At 39.1% G+C, this 22106-nt stretch overlaps 1 protein-coding gene across 1 annotated transcript in view; it reads right to left on the bottom strand.

The window, feature by feature from the left end:
* LOC124721826 (endoribonuclease Dcr-1-like) overlaps positions 1 to 22106 on the bottom strand; it is a 293757-nt gene that overhangs the window by 25473 nt on the left and 246178 nt on the right. Inside the window, exons 20-22 of the mRNA XM_047246948.1 lie at positions 20658 to 22072; positions 12892 to 13485; positions 12349 to 12580 (exon numbers count right to left, since the gene is read on the bottom strand). Of these exons, the coding sequence (XP_047102904.1) occupies positions 12349 to 12580; positions 12892 to 13485; positions 20658 to 22072 (2241 nt within the window). The remainder of the gene's footprint in view (positions 1 to 12348; positions 12581 to 12891; positions 13486 to 20657; positions 22073 to 22106) is intronic.

Here is a 22106-nt window from a genome sequence, read left to right as displayed (position 1 = left end):
TTTTACAGTTGGCATTTCTCACATGTTGTTTCAACCCCAGTGTTCACGAGCATTCCCCCCCCCCCCCCCCCCCCCCCCATGCACTCAATAAGGTCTCTGCTTGTGAGTTGTTAAGCACTGTTCGAAGTGTTCTGCCAACAAAACAGTTTCCCCAAAACATAATTCCAATCTAAGTTATTCATAATTGTAATTCGTAAGTATTTACTTGACTACTTAGGTCTCTGTGATTTATTGTGCAACCGAAATTTAACGGACTTCTTATTGTGTTCATGTGAATGACCTCACACTTTTCATTATTCAGAGCCAATTGCCACCTTTCACACCATACAGATACAGGTATGTTGTCCAAATTATTTTGCAGTTTGCACTGATCTTCTGGTGACATTACTAGATAGTAAATGACAGCAACATTTGCAAACAATGTAAGAGGGCTGCTCAAATTGCCTCCTATATCATTTATACCCATTAGGAAGAGCAGGAGCCCATAACATTTCCTTGTGGAATGCCAGATATCACTTCTATTATACGTGACTCCCTATTTGGTCATGAATATTTGCTGCTATGAGGTCAGTTATGTTTTCCCAATCACTCACATCTCAAGTGGGCTTTTGAACTAACTGTTCAAATTAATTTTCAGTGAAAGTATTCAGTATGATTTTGGATGAAGTTTCATGACTACCCCACTTTAAACAAGTATTTTTGCCAACATGTCAAGGATAAACTGAAGTCACCACTAATTAAAATTGTATGAGAGGGGTACCTATTTGAAATGGGACTCAAGTTTTCTTTCGGCTGTTCAGGAACTGTATCATTTAAGTAGAGGAGTTGGTAAAAGAAACCAATTATTAATTTATTTTGGTTTCCAGGTATAGCCTCTATCCATACTAAAAGGAACAATTCCCTTCAGCTTCACTATAAAGTGAACAACTTCTAACAGCAGTAAGCACTCCAGTTCCAACTGTATTTAATCTATCTTCTCTGAACACCATTATGTCCTTTGTAAAAAATTCAGTTAAACTTAACTCCGGCTGTAGCCAGCTTTTAGTACCTATAATGATTTGAGTTTCAGTGCTTTCTATTAATGCTTGGAGTTCTGGTTCTCTCCCAATATGGCAATGACACTTTACAACTACAATACCAATTGTTCCCAAGACTACCCTCACCTCGTTTGCCCTGCACCCTTTGAGACTGAAGCTCTTTCAGTACTTTTTGAGACCCTCTAACCTAAAAAAACTGTCCACTCCACTCCACTCCACTCCACTCCACTCCACTCCACTCCACACAGCCCTCGCTACCTGTGTAATGGACCCCTAACCTATTAAGCAGAACCTGAAACCGCACCCTCCTATGGTGCAAGTCGATGAATCTGCAGCCTAAACAGTCGGAGAACCATCAGAGGCTCCGATTCAGACCCTCCACTCGGCTATGTACCAGAGGTCTACAGTCAGTCCTGTCAATGCAAAATTACTTTAGTATGGCAGAATAGTATACTTGGTGCAAGCAGAAAAACTTCAAAGATCTTCCCTGGCAATATAAGGTGTAGTGCAAAATGGGTCACTGGCCATGAGAAATTCCAGTGAGACTAGTGATGGAGCAGCAGCAAACATGGAAGTAATTGCAACACACTGAAACAGCTAGGTACCCAAGCTGATGAAATCATTGCGACAGAGATATAATCATAATGGTGAATGCACGAAGTGTTGCAAGAAGGTCTATGTTGGATGCAATAAAAACTATTCAGCACACTGACTCTGCACAATACACCCACTACCACTCCTGAACGGCAGATTTTGGACATCTTTCAGCTGCTGACTGAACAAGAAAAGCGGGCCGGATGATGTGCACTAGCAGTGCACACAAGCCCCTCCCTCATAAATACTGCTTCTGTTCTGGTGGAGTTCTATTTAGTTTTGCAGCCATCCAGCTGGGAAGGGAGGCCTAAGCCAGTCACTCCTCTACTCATCTAGTAGCCTTACATCTTCTACAGAGCAGCAGGTACAGTCTGGAGGGACTTAAGATGCTGTGAGCTGCAGTGCTGGCTACAGGGTCAAGACTGATGAGGGGCTGTGGCTGCCACCATCCAGCAGGCCTCCTGGAGGCTTAAATAGCAGAGCTTGGTAGCAGATCATCATCTGCTATGTGGAGGTGTGATATTGCTGCCACTCACCCCTTGTTCCTGTGGCAGACATCAATGCTATTGGTTTCTCCCCTACGCTGAGGCTACAGTACTTCTCTGCATGACTTTGCACAGTCAGAGCTGAGCTAGTAATTGCCTTCCCTATATGTAGTCTACAACATGGTCATGGGAGCCGTGACCATCATCTTCTGGAGGTATGTGCAGCCTCACTTGGCTTGGGCACGGCTGTATGCTATCACAGGCAAGGTTGCCAGCCTCATGTTGTCACTGTAGCTGAGTTGGCACCACAGGTGGCAGTGAGCCTATCCTGACTACATCTACATCTAGATTTATACTCCGCAAGCCACCCAACGGTGTGTGGCGGAGGGCACTTTACGTGCCACTGTCATTACTTCCCTTTCCTGTTCCAGTCGCGTATGGTTCGCGGGAAGAACAACTGTCTGAATACTACTTTAATAATGCCTACAGGCTTCAGACAGGCATTTCCCTCAGCGATGGCATTACCAAGATTCTTGGGTGTTGCTCCACTGACCTCCTGACTTCAAACTACCACTCACTGTAGCATCCTACTCCGAGGACAGTTCATTAGGTGTCAGGAGTGTTGGTGTAGGACGGCATCTGACATTGGAGGATTAGCTGGTTGCAGTGTTCCAACTGTAGCCTCACCTATGAGTGCATCTTCGACTGTCCTTTTGTTTTGTGTGTTATGGCCATGTATGCTAGGCGAGACATTCCCCGAAATACAAAAGTGACTTTTGTGAAGCTGCAGGAGCCTGCTGACCTATCAAAATTTAAAGGCAACTATAGAGAATGGCACTTTTAACCTTCCAATAGGCATGCCTTCTAGTCTGACAAGGACGGTCGCACGTATCTCGCAGATACCACTTGTTGTTAATAAACTTTATGTCTTTTTAAACACTAAATTTTTATCATAAACGTAATATTGGGTATTATTCATAAGTTATACAAACAAAAGCAAGATAAAAAATTTATTTGAAAATAAAGTTATGTTTCAAAACACACATTTTCTTCCCACAGCTTCTCGAAGTAATGATACTTACTTTCCGTGTGTGAATGTCGAATTTATACAGGATTATGCTTGAAATTTTGGTTTCTCAATATACTAAAGTTATTTAGACATTGAAATACAATCAATGCGAACATTTCTTGAATGATGTAAACATCATACCGTCTATATATCTCATATTTGAAATGTGTGGTTATTTAGAAGTTGAAATACAATCATTACGAAGATTTTTTGAATGCTGTAAACAAATAAACTGTCCATATATTTCACATTTGAAACAGGTGATTCTTGTTTTCTTACTGACTAAACATGGCCTACAACTTTTCTTCAGAGGGTCCTGACACTGATCTTCTTCTCCTCTTCTTTGTTGCTGTTGGTGCTCATCGTCTGTGTGCAACACATTTAAAACTTTTGTGCGGAGGTCTCCAGTTACTTTAGTACTTCTCCTTTTTACATGTTACTGCACAAGTCTGTTTGAAAAATATCTGAGATATTTTCTTCTCTTGAGATTATTGCTGGTGTTTCCTTTCCAGATTATAAATGAATTTATGGCAGCAACGTTTATCAAAAAACACCACCAGAGGCCATTGCTTTGTTTCTCGCAGCACTGAAAGACCCACAAAGTTTGTTGACAGTGTCAACACCACCTTTTTTGTGATTATAAAAAGTTATAATTTCCAGTTTCTTTTGATCCATCATTGTGAAGGTTGGATGCCAACAAAACATTCTTGTTCTTTTTTGGCACGTATGAAACAAGTGTTGCCTCTTTGTAAAAACCAAACAGATTTGAGCAGGGCTCTCGCTTTCTGGTCACTGTGAATTATTGATGAATCTGAGGCTTATTTTAACATAATGTGCCTTTTTTATGCCAATTCCTTTACCAAATTGTAATCTGTAAACCAATTGTTGGCCGTGATATTTCTCCCACTGTAGAGAATGGGTGCTGCTCATCTTTTCATAACATCAGAAGGTTTATTGCTTTCACTAAATGGACCTTCTGGTTGGGTTCCTGAGTATATTTCCATATTATATGTATAAAATAGCTGAGAGTTGACTAAAGCATAAATTTTTATGCCATATTTGCTTTTTTTTTTTCTTTTTCTTTGGGGGGTGGGGGGGGGGGGGAGGGGGGACCATATATTGTATGAAACCGCATCTCCCCCAGAAAAAGCCTCAAGTTTTTCATCGATTGTGACATTTTCACCAAGTGAATAGCATTTTTGGTGGTTCCCAACAAATTCTTCAAAAATAATTCTTATAGGAAGTCAATTTTTCTTCGTTCTTCTCTTGTTTCCACATCATTAAAACAAATAGATCACATTAAGAACTAAAATCTTTTTATACTCATGATGGTTAGGAAGTCATCCATCTGCCACAAGTTGTCGAGATTCAGACGATTCACGTGGTACAACCCAGTGAGATAAAGCAGCGCAAATAAGGCTTTCATTTCCACTGTGTCTGTCTGTTGAGTGTCCCTTGAATGAGAATAGTTATTTTGTATTCTAAGAATAAATTTCGTGGTATTTTTTACAATATGTTGAATCATTGTGTCAGAGATGAGGCATTTCCATGAATCTAGAATATTAGTCACGTTTTTCACAGGTCCAATTACTCTGGGCAGATGAAGAAAAATATTTTGTTTACCTCACTATGCCTGTTCCTTGGCTTTTTTTGCCATGACCAAACCTTGATTAAATTTTTCCTTTTCCTTTGAATAGTTTGAAATGTTAATTTGGTGCTCTCATCTTCATCTTCTTCTGAGCTGGACTGAGCACTCATTTCCATATCAGAATCTCCATCTCTTTCCGATATGTGCTCTTCTTCATCAATGTCACTGTCCTCTACAAAACTGTTGTCCCAATCATCCTCATCATCGGTATCACGCAGAATTGCATTTATCACAGCTTCAACATCCAAAGTATTGTTTAAATCAGGGCCAGCCAGAAATTCTGCACACGTGCGGTGCTCCTGCACATGAGCAACTTCCGGGTCACAGTGTGCACGCCGCAGCCGTCAGCATTCATGTAGTGCATGTTTCTACGCACAGATGTTGCTTTATCCACTTGCTGGGATACTCTGTACCGGCGCATTCTAGTGCTCTTTCCACAGCTTGCAAGCCAACCATGGGAGAGTATTTCGCGTATTAAACATTTAAAATACTGTCACAGTCTACTCATTGAGATGTCTACTTTTACGTTAACAGTTTAACCCAGTAAGACAAGTAATACAGTTAACAACCGTGGGTTTTTATTAAGGAAGCTTGACTGACGGCACGTAAATACGTGTAATGTTTTTGATCTAGTATTTAAGAGAGAGAGCACTTAGCGACTTTCAACGAACCTTATTCATGATTTCAAATAACATTAAATTAATGCAAGGTTTCCTATAACTAATTCTCGGTGCCTTCAGTTACACCCACATAATTTCTCTCTAACTGACCTCTGAACAGAATCATAACCACAGACCTCTTGATGATCACCTGTTATTTCAATACCATTATTGCTACATCTTTCATCAGTTCCGACTGAAATCTGCACAATAACCGACAATTAGATGAATGTTATGTTTTATCGACTTCAGTTTTGAGCGTAGCCCTTCACACATTAAAAAAAAAAAAAAAAAAAAAACAAAAAAAAAAAAAAACCTAAATGTAAGTATACATAGGAACAATCGGTTTAATGACCAACATTCCTGATGATAATGTAACATGGAGCAGAATGAGGCAATAATGCACAGTTCGTAAACAATAATTTTTAATTATATAAGGAATAAATCCAAACACGTTTACCACTGGTCATGAGAAATGATAATCCAGTTGATGTGCCTCATCCACTTTCTTAAGGACATTTAATTTTGCTTGCCGTTCTTCACTGTTGAATACACTACACTCGTCTTTGTGATATGTATCGTAGTGTCTTTCAATTGAAAACTTACGCTGGCCGCCTATTATTCGGTGGCACAGCAAACATTGTGAGTTTTCACCAACAGTTACAAAAAAGAATTGCAGTTCCCAGTCATTTTTAAACGACTGAGAACGTAGATCTCCCGTCCTTTGCTTTTTCTCAGTACCTGCCATTTCTCAGTACTTCTCTGTTAAGGTTTCGGTTACCAGGGGTAAACGAGACTGGGTAAGTTGCGCTCTTGCGCCGCCGCCGTTCATTTAGGACACATGTCTAATAACAGATGTCGCTGTCGCTTGCTGGCGCACATGTGCAGCACTTCCGCACGTCTGCACACTGTGCAGCGTTTGGCCGGCCCTGGTTTAAATTATACATTTCTCTGTCCCCAATAGTCCCTAGGAAACAAATATGAAATGAAACTGAATAAATAACATGACGCAAGCATTGAAGGTCACGCATATCTGACACACAGTTTAATTTCATTGTTGATTCGAGACACACACAAATTCACGATGTACACTACTTTAAATTACCAATAAGCATTAAAAACTTAACAATAAATAATGGAAAATGAAAAGTTAAAAACTCACATAGAGGGTCGCACGTATTCCTCATATAAGAAACACGTGTTACTAGCTTGCTGTTTATCATAGCATGCAGCGGTCAGGACTGATGTAGGGTAGGGTCAAATGAGGCGGCCAGAACAAAGGGGGGATTTCCCTCCTTGCTGCTTTCCAAGAAAAGGTAACAAACATTGTTGCTGCATATCTGACACATACACATGCCTATCGGAAGGTTAACCTATTAGATGTCAAGATTATAATTTACCTGAGCCAATGTTGCTATGAATGACATAGTGCCAGTTACATGTGATACTTGTACAATGGTTGGCCATGATGCGCAGCAATGCTCTGAATCTCGTTGGGCCATGATAAGGCATGAAGATTAATTTTGGAGTGTCTCTAGCTGTATACTTGCAGCAGTAATCCCTCACAATTTGTGTATAAGGGGCGTTCAAAAAGAAACGAGCCAAAGGAATAATTACAGAAATCAGTACCTGTAAATTAGAAGTATTGACCCTGGCTGTTGAGACACTTGTCCCACTGTGACACAAGACGGTGAATGGCTGTAATTATGCCTCAGCTTCGTACCTTATTGAACGCCCCTTATATTTGTCAGATGGAGGCGACACAAAACCTGGAAATACATGTGGCAATAATGCATGAAGCAGTTGAGCTTCTGAAGGTGCAAGTAGATGCATTATTAGAAAGTAATGTCATGTTACAAAATCAGGTAGACACCTTACAGGCCAAGAGTGGTAAAGTACACCTGAGTCAGAAGAGGCAAAAACCCTTGTTGAATTCACCTATTTCTTCACTTCTCACAGAGACTATTAGCTGATATATCTAAAATGGTCAGAATGGAAAAGCCATGTGATTTTGTTGCTGCTATTAGGTTCCCCACAGAGGTGAAATGTTATGGCATGTGCATATGGGCCACATTCAAAAGCCAGCAACTTCAGTGTTACAAATGTGGGGAAGTAGGGCACCAGAAGTGTGACTGTCAAAGTAGGATACAGGATAGACAACATCGGGACAAGCATATATTACATAACAAAGGGAATGCCTCAACTGTTGTACAGCATTCCTAGTAAAATGAAATACTGCAAAAACAGATGCAAAGACAGAATGCTGCTTGTTGGGCATAGTAAGAGGAAAGGAACGATGGACACAGGGGCTCACGTATTAGTCATTAGTCTGAACCTATATAGACCTCATCCACAATATAGGTCACGTGGGGTAGCCAACAATGACATGACACCATTGGAGAGGCAACACTGCTCAGTTTTAGCATTGGAACACGAGGATTTCAGGAGAATGTGGAAGTGTTGCCACATGTCAGTAAGGAGTATTGTGCAACCCTAAGACTTTATTTTCTGGATAAGCATCATGCAGAAATTGACCTTTCACAGTATACAATCGAACTCACTGGAACATCATTTCCACTGGGCACGTCTACTGCAAGTGCTACATCACTGCAAGGTTCGCCAATCATGAAGGTGGTACCAAATAAACTGCAGATGCATGCACTGAAGATCAAGTCTCATGGGAAAGTACTAAGAGGCACAAGATAGTTAGCCTGCCCAAGTGTGGGTACTGATTTACAAAGTGAAGTATTGTGTGTTGTAGAGCCAATGGAATGCAATGATTAGCTAGATAAATCACACTGTTTTGTATGTAGAAGGTCAGTACATGTAAGAGAAAGAGAAACATATGGTAATTATATGGTTCTGGCAAGGATAGATAATTTTGGCATGGGCAGGGTAACTCTGTCAAATGGTGTACTAGCTGCCAAGTTAGATATCCTAGAGGAGGATGATTTGGATTGGTCTACTGGAGACCTTTGCCATGAGCAAACCATCAAGGCATCTCCATTATGTGACAACGTGAAACATTTAGAAGGAAGCGGTGGAAGCTTCGTTATTGTGATTTACGGAGCTATTTACCCTGCTGGGATGTCGTTACCAGTAACACCAGCCACAGAACAGAAAATACCAACAGATAATGATGCTCCAGAATACAGAAAACCATACAGAGGACCATCAGCAAGCAATAATGGAGGAATTTATCGACTAGCAGTTGACTGATAGCATTACTGAACATAGTGATAGCCCATGGGGTACAGTTCTTATCATTGTCATCAAAAAGTCATTGCATGGTACAAGAAAGTATAGATTTTTTTGTTGTGACTACAGGTATCTGAATGCAAATACTAGCACCAATGCATATCCTACATCAACCATAACTGACATTCTCAACAAGTTGAATCAGTGTAATTTATGATGGATTTCAAAAGTGGTTCTCACCATTTGGAAGTAGTTACAGAAGATGGAACAAGACCATATTTACGGTCCCATTGGGTCATTACTAACATTGTAGAATGCTGTTTGGTCTCAAGAATGCGCAAGCCATTTTCCAAAGGTTGTTTGATGGAGTACTTAGAGGATTAAAACCAAAACAGCGTACAATTTATCTTGAAGATATAATTGTGTTTTCTAAAATCATGGAGGAGCACATACAATGATTGGATGAGGTGTTCAAGAAGCTATGTAAAGCAGGTGTAGACTGGAGTTTAAAGGAGCAGTAGACACTTTGCTGAAAGTGCCAGTGTCTTCACCAGTGCAGAAGAAAAATAAGAGAGATTAAAAGTCCACGATAAAGAAATACTAGACATGTTGCATATGTTTAGACCACATGGCAGAATGACTGAGTGACATAAATTTGTGAAGTGGTGTCATCAGCAATATGTGAGATACTTTATATTGTGTGTGTCACGGTTATGATACATTTGGGGTATGCCACATGTCTCGTTATTATGGTATGTTGTGTTTCTGGTTTCTTCTGCCTTGATAGTGTTATAATGATAACGACACAGGGTACCTGTCAAGCTGTATGTCTAAGAAAGTGACTGGAATATGCACACTTTTTTGAAAGCAGGAAGGAAATGATGCAAACGCTATGGGTAAATTGGCACAAGTAAAGTCACAAGAAGTGTTACTGGTGCCACAACAGAAAGAAACCTATGCAATAATGCCAGGGCTGCCAAAGTGAGATTCTTACTGTCAGCTTGACTAGGACCCTTCAGAGTAGTGTGCAGGCATGTGATGTACAACTGTTTAGTATATGACAAAAGTAGCCAAATGTGAGAGGGAAGTTTTATTGCCACAACCTTGGTTTCAGAAAGTAGGCATGCATTGTGTGTACTTGATATTTTCTCCATAGGTGATAACAGTAAACTGTTATGAGCAAAGGAAGCCCACAGGCAAGAAAAAGATCAAGTTATAAGATAGCAGGATGTTAGTCAATGGCACGACCTGTGTCATAGCAGGTGCAACATTCCATCCCTCTGTCACTGTCATTCGAATGACTGTCACAAAACCAACATATTCTACTTTTTGTGTGGGATGGAAAAACTGATATATGTGTTAGGAGCCAAAACCTAACCTCCCTAAATGAGACGTTCAAACCATACCACTTACATTCTACAGATGAATTCATAGCATTGGAAAAGGGACAGTTCATTATGGAGCAAATATTTCAACACATACAACAGAATTGTGAGAAGCAATGGCTGAGCATACACTGTAAGTATCACACTTTTTAGCACTATGGTGGTTCTGGTTATGTTTTGTGTGGCCTACATCTATTGTAAGTGAAAAACTGTACCCCTTCCAGAACCCCCAGCATGTCAAATACCAGTCAAGAGGTTTGCTAATAGAAGTAAGAATAATTAAGAAAGAATTAGAGTAATGAATTATGTTAAGTGAGGAACAGTACATGAGATTGTGAATTATAGTGTGATTGTGAGTGGTGTGTGAAAAATGATTGTATTAGTGTATAAACAGTAAATCAGAGGAGATGTGCCCTTGTAAGAATATGACTTCCCTGAACAGTGTATAATAAAATAAGGTTTTAGAATTAAGAGTATAATTCAGTAACCATGTGATTTGAACTAGACAGAATGAGAGGAACCACGACCATTGTATGTAATTGTATTCTGTGCATGTATGTTAAGACTATTTCAGAGGCACCTGAGGAAATTTGAGTGGGATTTCTTAAAGGCTGGGGGATTGTAGTACAGCATAATAGTATGCTTGGTGCAGCCAGAAGAAAATAAAAGACCTTCCCAGTTGACATAAGCATCAAGGCAAAATGGGTCAATGGCCAGGTGGAATCCCAGCATGAAAGGACTGCTGGTTGTGCAGCAGCAAACACGGAATGAGCTGAGCACCCTATCCAGCAATGTAACTGAATAGCATCAAGGCAACAGAGAGATAATGTCATAATGGTGACTGCACAAAGTGTCACAAGAAAGCTGAAGCAGGACACAATAACAACTATTCAGCACAATGACTGCATAATACGCCCACTACATGAAAGGTGAAGTTTGGATACATTTCAGCTGCTGCCCGCACAAGAAAAGAAGGGTGAATGATGTCATTCCAGCCTCACAGCAGTTGAACCCATGAGCCCATCCTTCACAAATACTACTTATGTTCTGGCAGATTTCTATTCAGTTCTGCAGCTGTCCAGCCAGGACAGGAGGCCTACATCAGTCTATTCCCTGCTCATTTAGTTGCTTTACATTTTCTTTGGAGCAGTAAATTCTGTGAGCTGCAACACCAACCATGAGTTAAGACTGACTGGGAGCTATGGCTGTCACCATCCAGCATGCCTTCTGGAAGCTTAACTAGCAGAGCCTGCTACCAGATTATTATTCATCATCGTGGAGGCGTGTCACTGCTGCCTCTCACCTCTCATTACTGTGGCAGACTTTGATGCTGCTGGTCTCTCTCCTAGCGCATGGCCACAGCACTTCTCTGCATGACTTCTTGTACTCTGAGCACAGTTAGTAGATGACTTCCTCATGTGTAGTATACGACAGGGTCACAGGAGCCCTCGCCATCATCTCCAGAAGCTGTGTGTAGCCTCACTTGGCATGGGTGTGACTGTATGCTAACACAGGCAAGGTTGCCAGCCTCGTGTTGTCATTGTAGCTGAGTTGGCACCACTACTGGCAGCAAACCTATGCTGACTCAAGCATACTGCGGTGGCCGATGTCCTCCAGCCCAGCCATCACTGGCCACCCAAATGTCAGTATCTCAACTGTCATATTTTGTGGACAATAAATGTTTGTTGGTGCTTTAATATTTTTCTTAGTAATACCTCCAGGATTCAGACAGGCATCTAATCTCTGATTCAGCGTTATCCACATTCCTACATTTTGCTCTGTCAACCTCATGACCTCGAACCACCACCCTCTAGTGTCCTACCCCCAGGGTGCTACATTACTGTTAAAAATCAAATGAAGTGCAGTTTGTGCAATATTATACATAGTAATTTGTACTGCTGTATTACTTCTGAATCTCTCAAAGATAAGTGTGTTTCTGCTTCTTTATGTCATTAAAATCAACTAGTTGAGCATGTTCAGCGTTACAAAGCTGCATTGATTCAAATATTTTAACATTCAGCATGGCCACTGCTTGTATCTATTTTCTGACCTAAGAGAATAATTATTTCCTTATCATATTTGACAGATAATTACAATCTACAGTTATGAGGGGAAAAAAACCACACACACACAATTAATTATTGTGTGTTACAGGAAATATGCAAGGAAATGGATGTTTTCTGATTCTCATATGATCACGTTGAAGAGAATAACTTGAGATTAATAACTAAATTAAAATTCCTTACACTTCAGATAAAGCCAAAATATATTACCCAGAACAGCATCTCCAAGGAATTCAAGCCTTTGGTAACAATCTGTAAGTCTGTTTGGTGAGTAGGAAGCATGTGTGAGTGACTGTAGCAAGTAACTCCTATCACGAAATTTATACTGAATTTTTTGTTCAAATACATCATATCCATCAAGTAAGGCTTCCAACTTCCGCTCTGGATTTGAGACATTCCTGAGAAGTGGTGATGGAGGTGACTGCAATGTGCCATATCTCACCTGTATGTAATAAACAAATTAATATGCTGTGAACAGTATAGTAAAATATTGTATGAAACATTATTTTACAAACCCATACTACAAAGAAATTGGGAACTACATACTGGAAGTTACAGAATCTAATTTAATGGTGTATTGTTAGATGTCAAAGCCTTTCATTAATACTGTAGTGGTCTCTTTAATTATTGCAAATACACTATTCTTTCTGTGGATGTTTATTGAAATCATTTACTTCATCTTGTTAATCAAATTACTCAGCTAAACAAGTATCCTAAAGTAAAGTGATAAATATGTAAAGTCTATAATAATACCTGCTTCCAGACAGCAGTCCCATCACTGTCTTCACATACAAATGCTGGTTTTAAACTACCAACCGGTCTCTCCTCAGGAGTGAGGTTTGGACTACTGCTTTTCAAAATAATTTCTTCTCTTGGAAGAACACAAATTCCTAACCATGCCATGAAAAGCAGGGCACCTCTTGGCCCACATGCAATGAGATATGCTCCAATAAGCGCTTCCACACAGTCAGCTACACTCTTGTCTGGAATACTATGTTGTGTTATCAGGTTATAAGGAATGAAGCACGGCATTTTATCAACACTGTCATACTCTTCTGCACGTATGGACACTTCACCTTCATCACAATCTCTACAACGCTGAAACTGATTGCAGCGTTCTCTAACAAGCTCACATATCTCCTCACGTGACAACGGTAATAAGTTAGGTATATCAGCACGGTTCCAGTGACTAGCAGGAATACCAGCTTCCACAAGAGCTTGTTCCAATTCACGAGGAACATAGTAACATGGTGGCAACCAGTTATCATGAGGCTCAAACTTTGTAGCAATCATACTTTCTCCAAACACTTTCCTCCGTCCCAGTCTGTATAAGTTAAGATTGCTCACCTGCAATGTAAATAAGAAGTGCTGTTATGGCAACTGTTATTGATCATAAAAAATTGGAAGAGACCAAAAATGATGAGAAATATAATGAAAATATTACTAAAAATCTGTATCAAACAAGGAAAGATCTAAAATCTTGACAACTATGAAATTCCTCAACACAAATTTAGAAACGTAGAAAGGAGCAAACAAATAGTTCTAACATAATTGTTAATGGCAGTAAAATGTTACAGGAAAGTTACCATGTTGAATCCTTTAGAAGATTTTCCTGTTTTCTGTTCTGAAGTTTACTCTTTTTATTTTCTTTGAAGTGGAATATAATCCGTAATAATTCACATCAACCAAAACTTAAATTCTGCATAAAATGAGACTGACAAGAAATCAAAATGCTGTATAGTCCCGCAGAAAGTATTCCAGACAAATGAGAATATTGCAACAGTCCTGGGGTTCAACTAGTCCTATGAAGATAAAATCCAGAGTTTCTTAGAGCAACTTCAAAGAAAAATTTATGTAACTACAGTCTTTTTTGTGTCAAGAGAGTAATAATTATTTAATCCTTTAAAAAAAGAAGCACATTATTCAGCACATAGAGTATCTATTTATGAGAAACTTTTTGATTCTGAAAGATGTGCATATTGAATAAGATGTAATCTTGATAGCCATATCATTAACAACAAATAGATAGACCTACAGTATGAAAAATGGTTAACAGCTGAGCTCACTGTTGCTAATACAGCAGAACAGTTTTGTACAAATTCTGCAATTGAGTAGCTGCAGTGTCACTTCACTGTCACCCACAATTTAAAAGCATGGGAGACATTTGACAGATGAAAAGCTTCAAATGTTAGCATTGGCTGTAAAGTGAACAATCTTAATGCAATTTTTGCTATGATCAATTTTACAATGTTCACAATTCTGCATAATCCAATTTATCTACATGAATAGTCATTTTATTGATAACGTCATCAGCAATTATACGTTCACCTGCTTTATTTCGTCATTGATAGTACTGGGTGTCGATGTACTGCATTGTTACACTGGCTGAAAATGGGGCGTGGAAGTTCAACACTGACTAATGTAAATGATGTAGCCGACAGTTCTTTGCTTTCATTGTTCACAACCACCCAGTATTACACAGTTACATGGCCAGTTCACTATTGGTAAATGTGATAAGCCTCATTAATAGGCAAACATCAGCATATTGCTACAATAGTTTGCCATTGAACATCTATGAGCAGTAAAAACCTAACCACACAGTTCACAGTTCTTGTAGAATACTAAGGTATGTGTGACACTATTTCTCAAATAAATTGAACAGACACTGTCATTACTTGATCTAACACATGGCCTATTTGTGTTACACTTATTCCACTGTCAAGTTGATGCATTTTTATCAATTTAACTAACACACAATTCCCGTCTGAACATCAGCTGTGAACTGGCTATGTAGGGACCAAAACTTTGTCCTTTATATATCATCACAATAACAGGCACTGAAACTATACATTGTTTGATATTTAAGTTACAGAAATTACAATTAAAACATAACTCAGTCAATTAACTGAATACACTGAAAAATTCCTCCTTTTTTAATAGTTTCTTCTACTATAAAGGTTATGCCGAATTATTTGTTTAAATAATGAAATTAACAGATATAGTCATACAAACAATACTTTTGGCAAACCTGGTAATTATTCCGGAATTAATTAAGGGCTGACTTTACTAAAATGTTTTTAAATGTTGTTGTTGTTGTTGTTGTGGTCTTCAGTCCTGAGACTGGTTTGATGCAGCTCTCCATGCTACTCTATCCTGTGCAAGGTTCTTCATCTCCCAGTACCTACTGCAACCTACATCCTTCTGAATCTGCTTAGTGTATTCATCTCTTGGTCTCCCTCTATGATTTTTACCCTCCACGCTGCCCTCCAATACTAAATTGGTGATCCCTTGATGCCTCGGAACATGTCCTACCAACCCATCCCTTCTTCTAATCAAGTTGTGCCACAAACTTCTCTTCTCCCCAATCCTATTCAATACTTCCTCATTAGTTATGTGATCTACCCATCTAATCTTCAGCACTCTTCTGTAGCACCACATTTCAAAAGCTTCTATTCTCTTCTTGTCCAAACTATTTATCGTCCATGTTTCACTTCCATACATGGCTACACTCCATACAAATACTTTCAGAAATAACTTCCCGACACTTAAATCTATACTCAATGTTAACAAATTTCTCTTCTTCAGAAACGCTTTCCTTGCCATTGCCAGTCTACATTTTATATCCTCTCTACTTCGACCATCATCAGTTATTTTGCTCCCCAAATAGCAAAACTCATTTACTACTTTAAGTGTCTCATTTCCTAATCTAATTCCCTCAGCATCACACGACTTAATTAGACTACATTCCATTATCCTCGTTTTGCTTTTGTTGATGTTCATCTTATATCCTCCTTTCAAGACACTATCCATTCCATTCAACTGCTCTTCCAAGTCCTTTGCTGTCTCTGACAGAATTACAATGTCATCGGCGAACCTCAAAGTTTTTATTTCTTCTCCATGGATTTTAATACCTACTCCAAATTTTTCTTTTGTTTCCTTCACTGCTTGCTCAATATACAGATTGAATAACATCGGGGAGAGGCTACAACCCTGTCTCACTCCCTTCCCAACCACTGCTTCCCTTTGATGTTACTAGACTCTTATAACTGCCATCTGGGTTCTGTACAAATTGTAAATCGCCTTTCGCTCCCTGTATTTTACCCCTACCACCTTCAGAATTTGAAAGAGAGTTTTCCAGTCAACATTGTCAAAAGCTTTCTCTAAGTCTACAAATGCTAGAAACGTAGCTTCGCCTTTCCTTAATCTATTCTCTAAGATAAGTCGTAGGGTCAGTATTGCCTCACGTGTTCCAACATTTCTACGGAATCCAAACTGATCTTCCCCGAGGTCGGCTTCTACTTGTTTTTCCATTCGTCTGTAAAGAATTTGCGTCTGTATTTTGCAGCTGTGACTTATTAAACTGATTGTTCGGTAATTTTCACATCTGTCAACACATGCTTTCTTTGGGATTGGAATTATTATATTCTACTTGAAGTCTGAGGGTATTTCGCCTGTTTCATACATCTTGCTCACCAGATGGTAGAGTTTTGTCAGGACTGGCTCTCCCAAGGCTGTCAGAAGTTCCAATGGAATGTTGTCTACTCCGGGAGCCTTGTTTCGACTCGTCTTTCAGTGCTCTGTCAAGCTCTTCACGTAGTATCGTATCTCCCATTTCATCATCATCTACATCCTCTTCCATTTCCATAATATTGTCCTCAAGTACATCGCCGTTGTATAGACCCCCTATATACTCCTTCCACCTTTCTGCTTTCCCTTCTTTGCTTAGAACTGGGTTTCCATCTGAGCTCTTGAAGTTCAAACAAGTGTGTCTCTTATCTCCAAAGGTCTCTTTAATTTTCCTGTAGGCAGTATCTATCTTACCCCTAGTGAGATAAGCGTCTACATCCTTACATTTGTCCTCTAGCCATCCCTGCTTAGCCATTTTGCACTTCCTGTCGATCTCATTTTTGAGACGTTTGTATTCCTTTTTGCCTGCTTCATTTACTGCATTTTTATATTTTCTCCTTTCATCAATTAAATTCAATATTTCTTCTGTTACCCAAGGATTTCTACTAGCCCTCTTTTTTTTATCTACTTGATCCTCTGCTGCCTTCACTACTTCATTCCTCAAAACTACCCTTTCTTCTTCTACTGTATTTCTTTCCCCCATTCCTGTCAATTGTTCCCTTATGCTCTCCCTGAAACTCTGTAGAACCTCTGGTTCTTTCAGTTTATCCAGGTCCCATCTCCTTAAATTCCCACCTTTTTGCAGTTTCTTCAGTTTTAATCTACAGTTCATAACCAATAGATTGTGGTCAGAGTCCACATCTGCCCCTGGAAATGTCTTACAATTTAAAACCTGGTACCTAAATCTCTGTCTTACCATTATATAATCTATCTGAAATCTGTCAGTATCTCCAGGCTTCTTCCATGTATACAACCTTCTTTTATGATTCTTGAACCAAGTGTTAGCTATGATTAAGTTGTGCTCTGTGCAAAATTCTACCAAGTGGCTTCCTTTTTTATTTCTTATCCCCAATCCAAATTCACCAACTACGTTTCCTTCTCTCCCTTTTCCTACTACCGAATTCCAGTCACCCATGACTATTAAATTTTCATCTCCCTTCACTATCTGAATAATTTCTTTTATTTCGTCATACATTTCTTCAATTTCTTTGTCATCTGCAGAGCTAGTTGGCATATAAACTTGTCCTACTGTAGTAGGCGTGGGCTTCATGTCTATCTTGGCCACAATAATGCGTTCAATACGCTGTTTGTAGTAGCTTACCCGCATTCCTATTTTTTTAATTCATTATTAAACCTACTCCTTCATTACCCCTATTTGACTTTGTATTTATAACCCTGTATTCGCCTGACCAAAAGTCTTGTTCCTCATGCCACAGAACTTCACTAATTCCCACTGTATTTAACTTTAACCTATCCATTTCCCTTTTTAAATTTTCTAACCTATCTGCGCGATTAAGGGATCTGACATTCCACGCTCCGATCCATAGAACGCCAGTTTTCTTTCTCCTGATAACGACGTCCTCTTGAGTAGTCCCCGCCCGGAGATCCGAATGGGGGGACTATTTTACCTCCGGAATATTTTACCCAAGAGGACGCCATCATCATTAACCATACAGTAAAGCTGCATGCCCTCGGGAAGAATTATGGCTGTAGTTTCCCCTTGCTTTCAACCGTTCACAGTACCAGCACAGCAAGGCTATTTTGGTTAGTGTTACAAGGCCAGATCAGTCAATCATCCAGACTGTCACCCCTGCAACTACTGAAAAGGCTGCTGCCCCTCTTCTTCAAGAACCACCCATTTGTATGGCCTCTCAACAGATACCCCTCCGTTGTGGTTGCACCTATGGTATGGCTATCTGTATCGCTGAGGCACGCAAGCCTCCCCACCAACGGCAAGGTCCATGATTCATGGAGGGGGCCCTGCAGACTATCAGTATGAAATGTATGCATATTAATGGCCTAGCTTTTGAGCATAGAGAGCAAGATTATGTATGGCACAGGAAAGCTGATGATAGACGGTACCACAATAATGATTCAATAATGTAAGCAATGATGACTCATACCCAGTGATAGTTGAATGTAATGTTCATGTCTTCACTAACCACCTAATTATACCCAGTGATATCTGAATTTAATGTTCACCTCGTCACTAACCACCTAATTATCATCTACATACACACCTTAATGAAGGACTTCCCAAAGGTATGAATGAAGACTTACGTACAGAGTACAAACAGGATCCTACAATAATTCTTGCTGTAAACTCAAAGTCACACTTTGTCACCATGTCTTTAAAAGCAAGAGACCTTAACATGTGAGAAAAATCTCATGGCCTATGACAAACCTTCCATACACTGATGCATCCCTAGATGGTATGCACCAAGAATATCAGTTTCAAAACTATCAGCTTCTGAATGAATATTATGATTGATCAGTAATGGGAAGATATTTCGATTCAGCAAGCTCCATTGATAACTCAGTCAATGATCAACATTTTTTAAGAAAGTGTTACATCTGCCATGACATATTTAACAGACTGCCAGTAGAATACATACAGCAAGTATGTATGTCAAGACTCATTGTACAAACACAACACAGCAGCTGATTCATGGCCTATGCAACGCTTACAAAAAGCACATTTTGTTTACTCATTTTATGATATATAACTATTTCTAACATGCTTAAAAAGTAGTATCATATGGTGAATATCACAAAACTAACATATGTAATGCACTACCTGACAACACAATACATCTTGCAAATTATAACAATGACTTGCCTTCAGATGTGGAAACAAGTAACAAATCAGATTATGCACCTAGGTACCAACAGATTACACTGAGCAGTGTGTAATGAAATCCCAGTGTGGGCGTGTACTGTGTAATGACCTCCACATATAGCAATGCTGTCCCTCATCTTAAGAGATTATGTGAAAATAAAAGATTACATGAAGACTGATTGTAATGTAATACTCAACAACCAGTGTTGTCCCTCATTTCAAAATTACATCAAATGCAAAACTGAGACCGTATGTAAATCAAACAGAATGTAAAATTTACTAGCTTTTAACAGGACAAATAGATTCAAAATAATTATGACCAAGCATTCAACAGAGCTAGCCAATAGCTAATGATTTAAATACCTGAAATACAACACAAGTGGCTGAGGTTTTATACTGATACCGCTAAGGCTGTATTGGTACTCTGAAACTTAGATGAAATGAAATATCATGCACACTGACAATAAATGCACATTGCTAGAGCTCACACACCATTTGAATTTGGACACTTCATACATCACACAGATTGGTGGCTCAAAGTGCAAAGTGACTAAAGGAAATAGCAATGGACTGATCATAATAGTTTGACTAGGCTCTCTCCACAGTGTGCAATCCTTTCTAACAGTTCAGTTTCCCCACTCACTTCACTACAGACACATTTTAAGCTTTTTGGAAGAAATCTGCTTTTCTCATTGCCACTGACATATGTTATTTTTTCAGCTGGTGCTCAATTCATCCCTTTTTTCATCATTCCTTGAGCCAACTTCAGTAAAAATATCTACATAATACATAACTCCCCATCAAGTGGGAAACTCCAAAATAATGTTATCCACCTAGTTTAGCACAGGGTGTTCAAGTAATAGGATGATCCATCCCTTCAGTGTCCATTCAACACAGAGCACTTCTCCCATTGACAAATGGGAGAGTGACTTGGTGGGGAAAGCACTTCATGCACTTGCTTAATACTGCGAGTCTTCTGGGAAACTTCTCTAGATGTATTGACTATCTTGAACTCCCACAGCTGATGACTATGTGCTTATGGTGTAAAAGATGATGATGATGATGATGATGATGATGATGATGATGATGATGATGCTGCTACTACTACTACTATTACTACTACCACTGCTTCTAAAATCTAGTGAGACAATTTAACCACAACCATAAGTGTGAAATAAGCTTTTGAGAATGAATTTTAAAGAAAATTTGTAAACCACAAGAATATAAAAATGATATCACTGATTTCGAGGCAATAAATAAATGAATTATTTACCTGTTTGGATCTCAAATGGCTTAGTTTTCCCTCATGGATATTGTCATATGTACAATATAAGTACGTTGTGATAGCATATTTCAAAAATGAGTCACCTATTGTTTCCAGTCTTTCCAAGTTAATTCCATCATTGGCATTTGACATTGTTAATGCTTGAAGTATTATACTTGGACTTGGACCAGGATGCCCTTCAAGTTCTGGCTGTGCATCAAAACTAAATTTACTAATTATATCTTCCTCCTCATCACCATCAACATTCCATGACAATCTCCTGTCACACACTGTTACACTACCAGCTGTGTATAAAGCTTCTTTGGTATCCAAGTCATCATCGCCATTATCTAGTGAAAGTTTACCTACATTGAAGACTATTTTACAGCCAGCTACAAAATGTGAATGTGAGAAGCTGTTCTGCAGAAGACTGCTATTTACAGACCTTTGTATATGTATTTCAACAGGAATATTCTGAAACTGCCCTGCACAAGAGGACAGGGATCTCACAATCTCCAGAGGCTGATCTTTTCTTAATAGTATACCACTCTTTCTTATATAACATATGTTCTTCTTTGTTGCTTCATCAAAATGATTTGCATACATTTCTGTAATTTTGTCAGATTCAGCATCAGATTTACTGTCACTGTCAGAATGACTGAAATGATTAACAAGTGAATCTAATGTGACTGCCATGTCCCAATTCCATGGCACTTCACTGGCTGCAACACTCGTTGCCACAACTGCACTGCTGCTTTTTAAAGCTGGTTGCTTGGTCTGTGCTTCATCCTCTACAGCCTCTGCAACATTATCACTTTTGAATTCAATTCTAATTCCTGAATGTACTTGAAAAGCATTGCAGTCAAAACTGTCTGTTTCATGTACAAGCTCATTGTAAGATTCATCTGATTCATATCCTATACAGTCACCATCAAAATTAGTAAAATGGTCTGCTCTCATCCAGCTACTTGGTGACCCATATCGTACCTTTCCTTCAAACTGAGCTTCAATTCCTGTTCCCCAGTCACTGCTTCCTTCTCCATTATGTAAGTCTGTTAACTCTGAATCATTTCCAAGCAATGTTAAATTTGATGGTAGAGCAATATTTGGATCAAATTCATCAATATCACCTGATTCCATTGGATTTCTTTCTGCCATGTCATTTGACCATGTACCAATTTCCATCCATTCACCAGACAATTTATTCTCTTCTTCTGTCAAGATCTCATTTGCAGTCTTCTTCTTTTGCTCACAGTAAATATCTTTTACTTCTGCTTCATTACTTGTCTTACTTAATTTAGATGTCACTGTTTCCTGCCCAAAAGTAACCACTTTGATTTCAGGTATTTTAGCAGCATTTTCTTTGGATCTTTTCAATACATCTGCTAGACTCCATCCAAAGTTCAATGGAGGCCACTCAAAATCTGTAAAGGAAATAAAAGAAAGTAGCAGTCTCAT

The sequence above is a fragment of the Schistocerca piceifrons genome, chromosome X (genome assembly GCF_021461385.2).
Source record: "Schistocerca piceifrons isolate TAMUIC-IGC-003096 chromosome X, iqSchPice1.1, whole genome shotgun sequence".
In the NCBI taxonomy this organism is placed as follows: Eukaryota; Metazoa; Arthropoda; class Insecta; order Orthoptera; family Acrididae; genus Schistocerca; species Schistocerca piceifrons.
The sequence above is the reverse complement of the archived record's forward strand: the minus strand, read 5'-3'. Positions and strand labels throughout refer to the sequence as shown.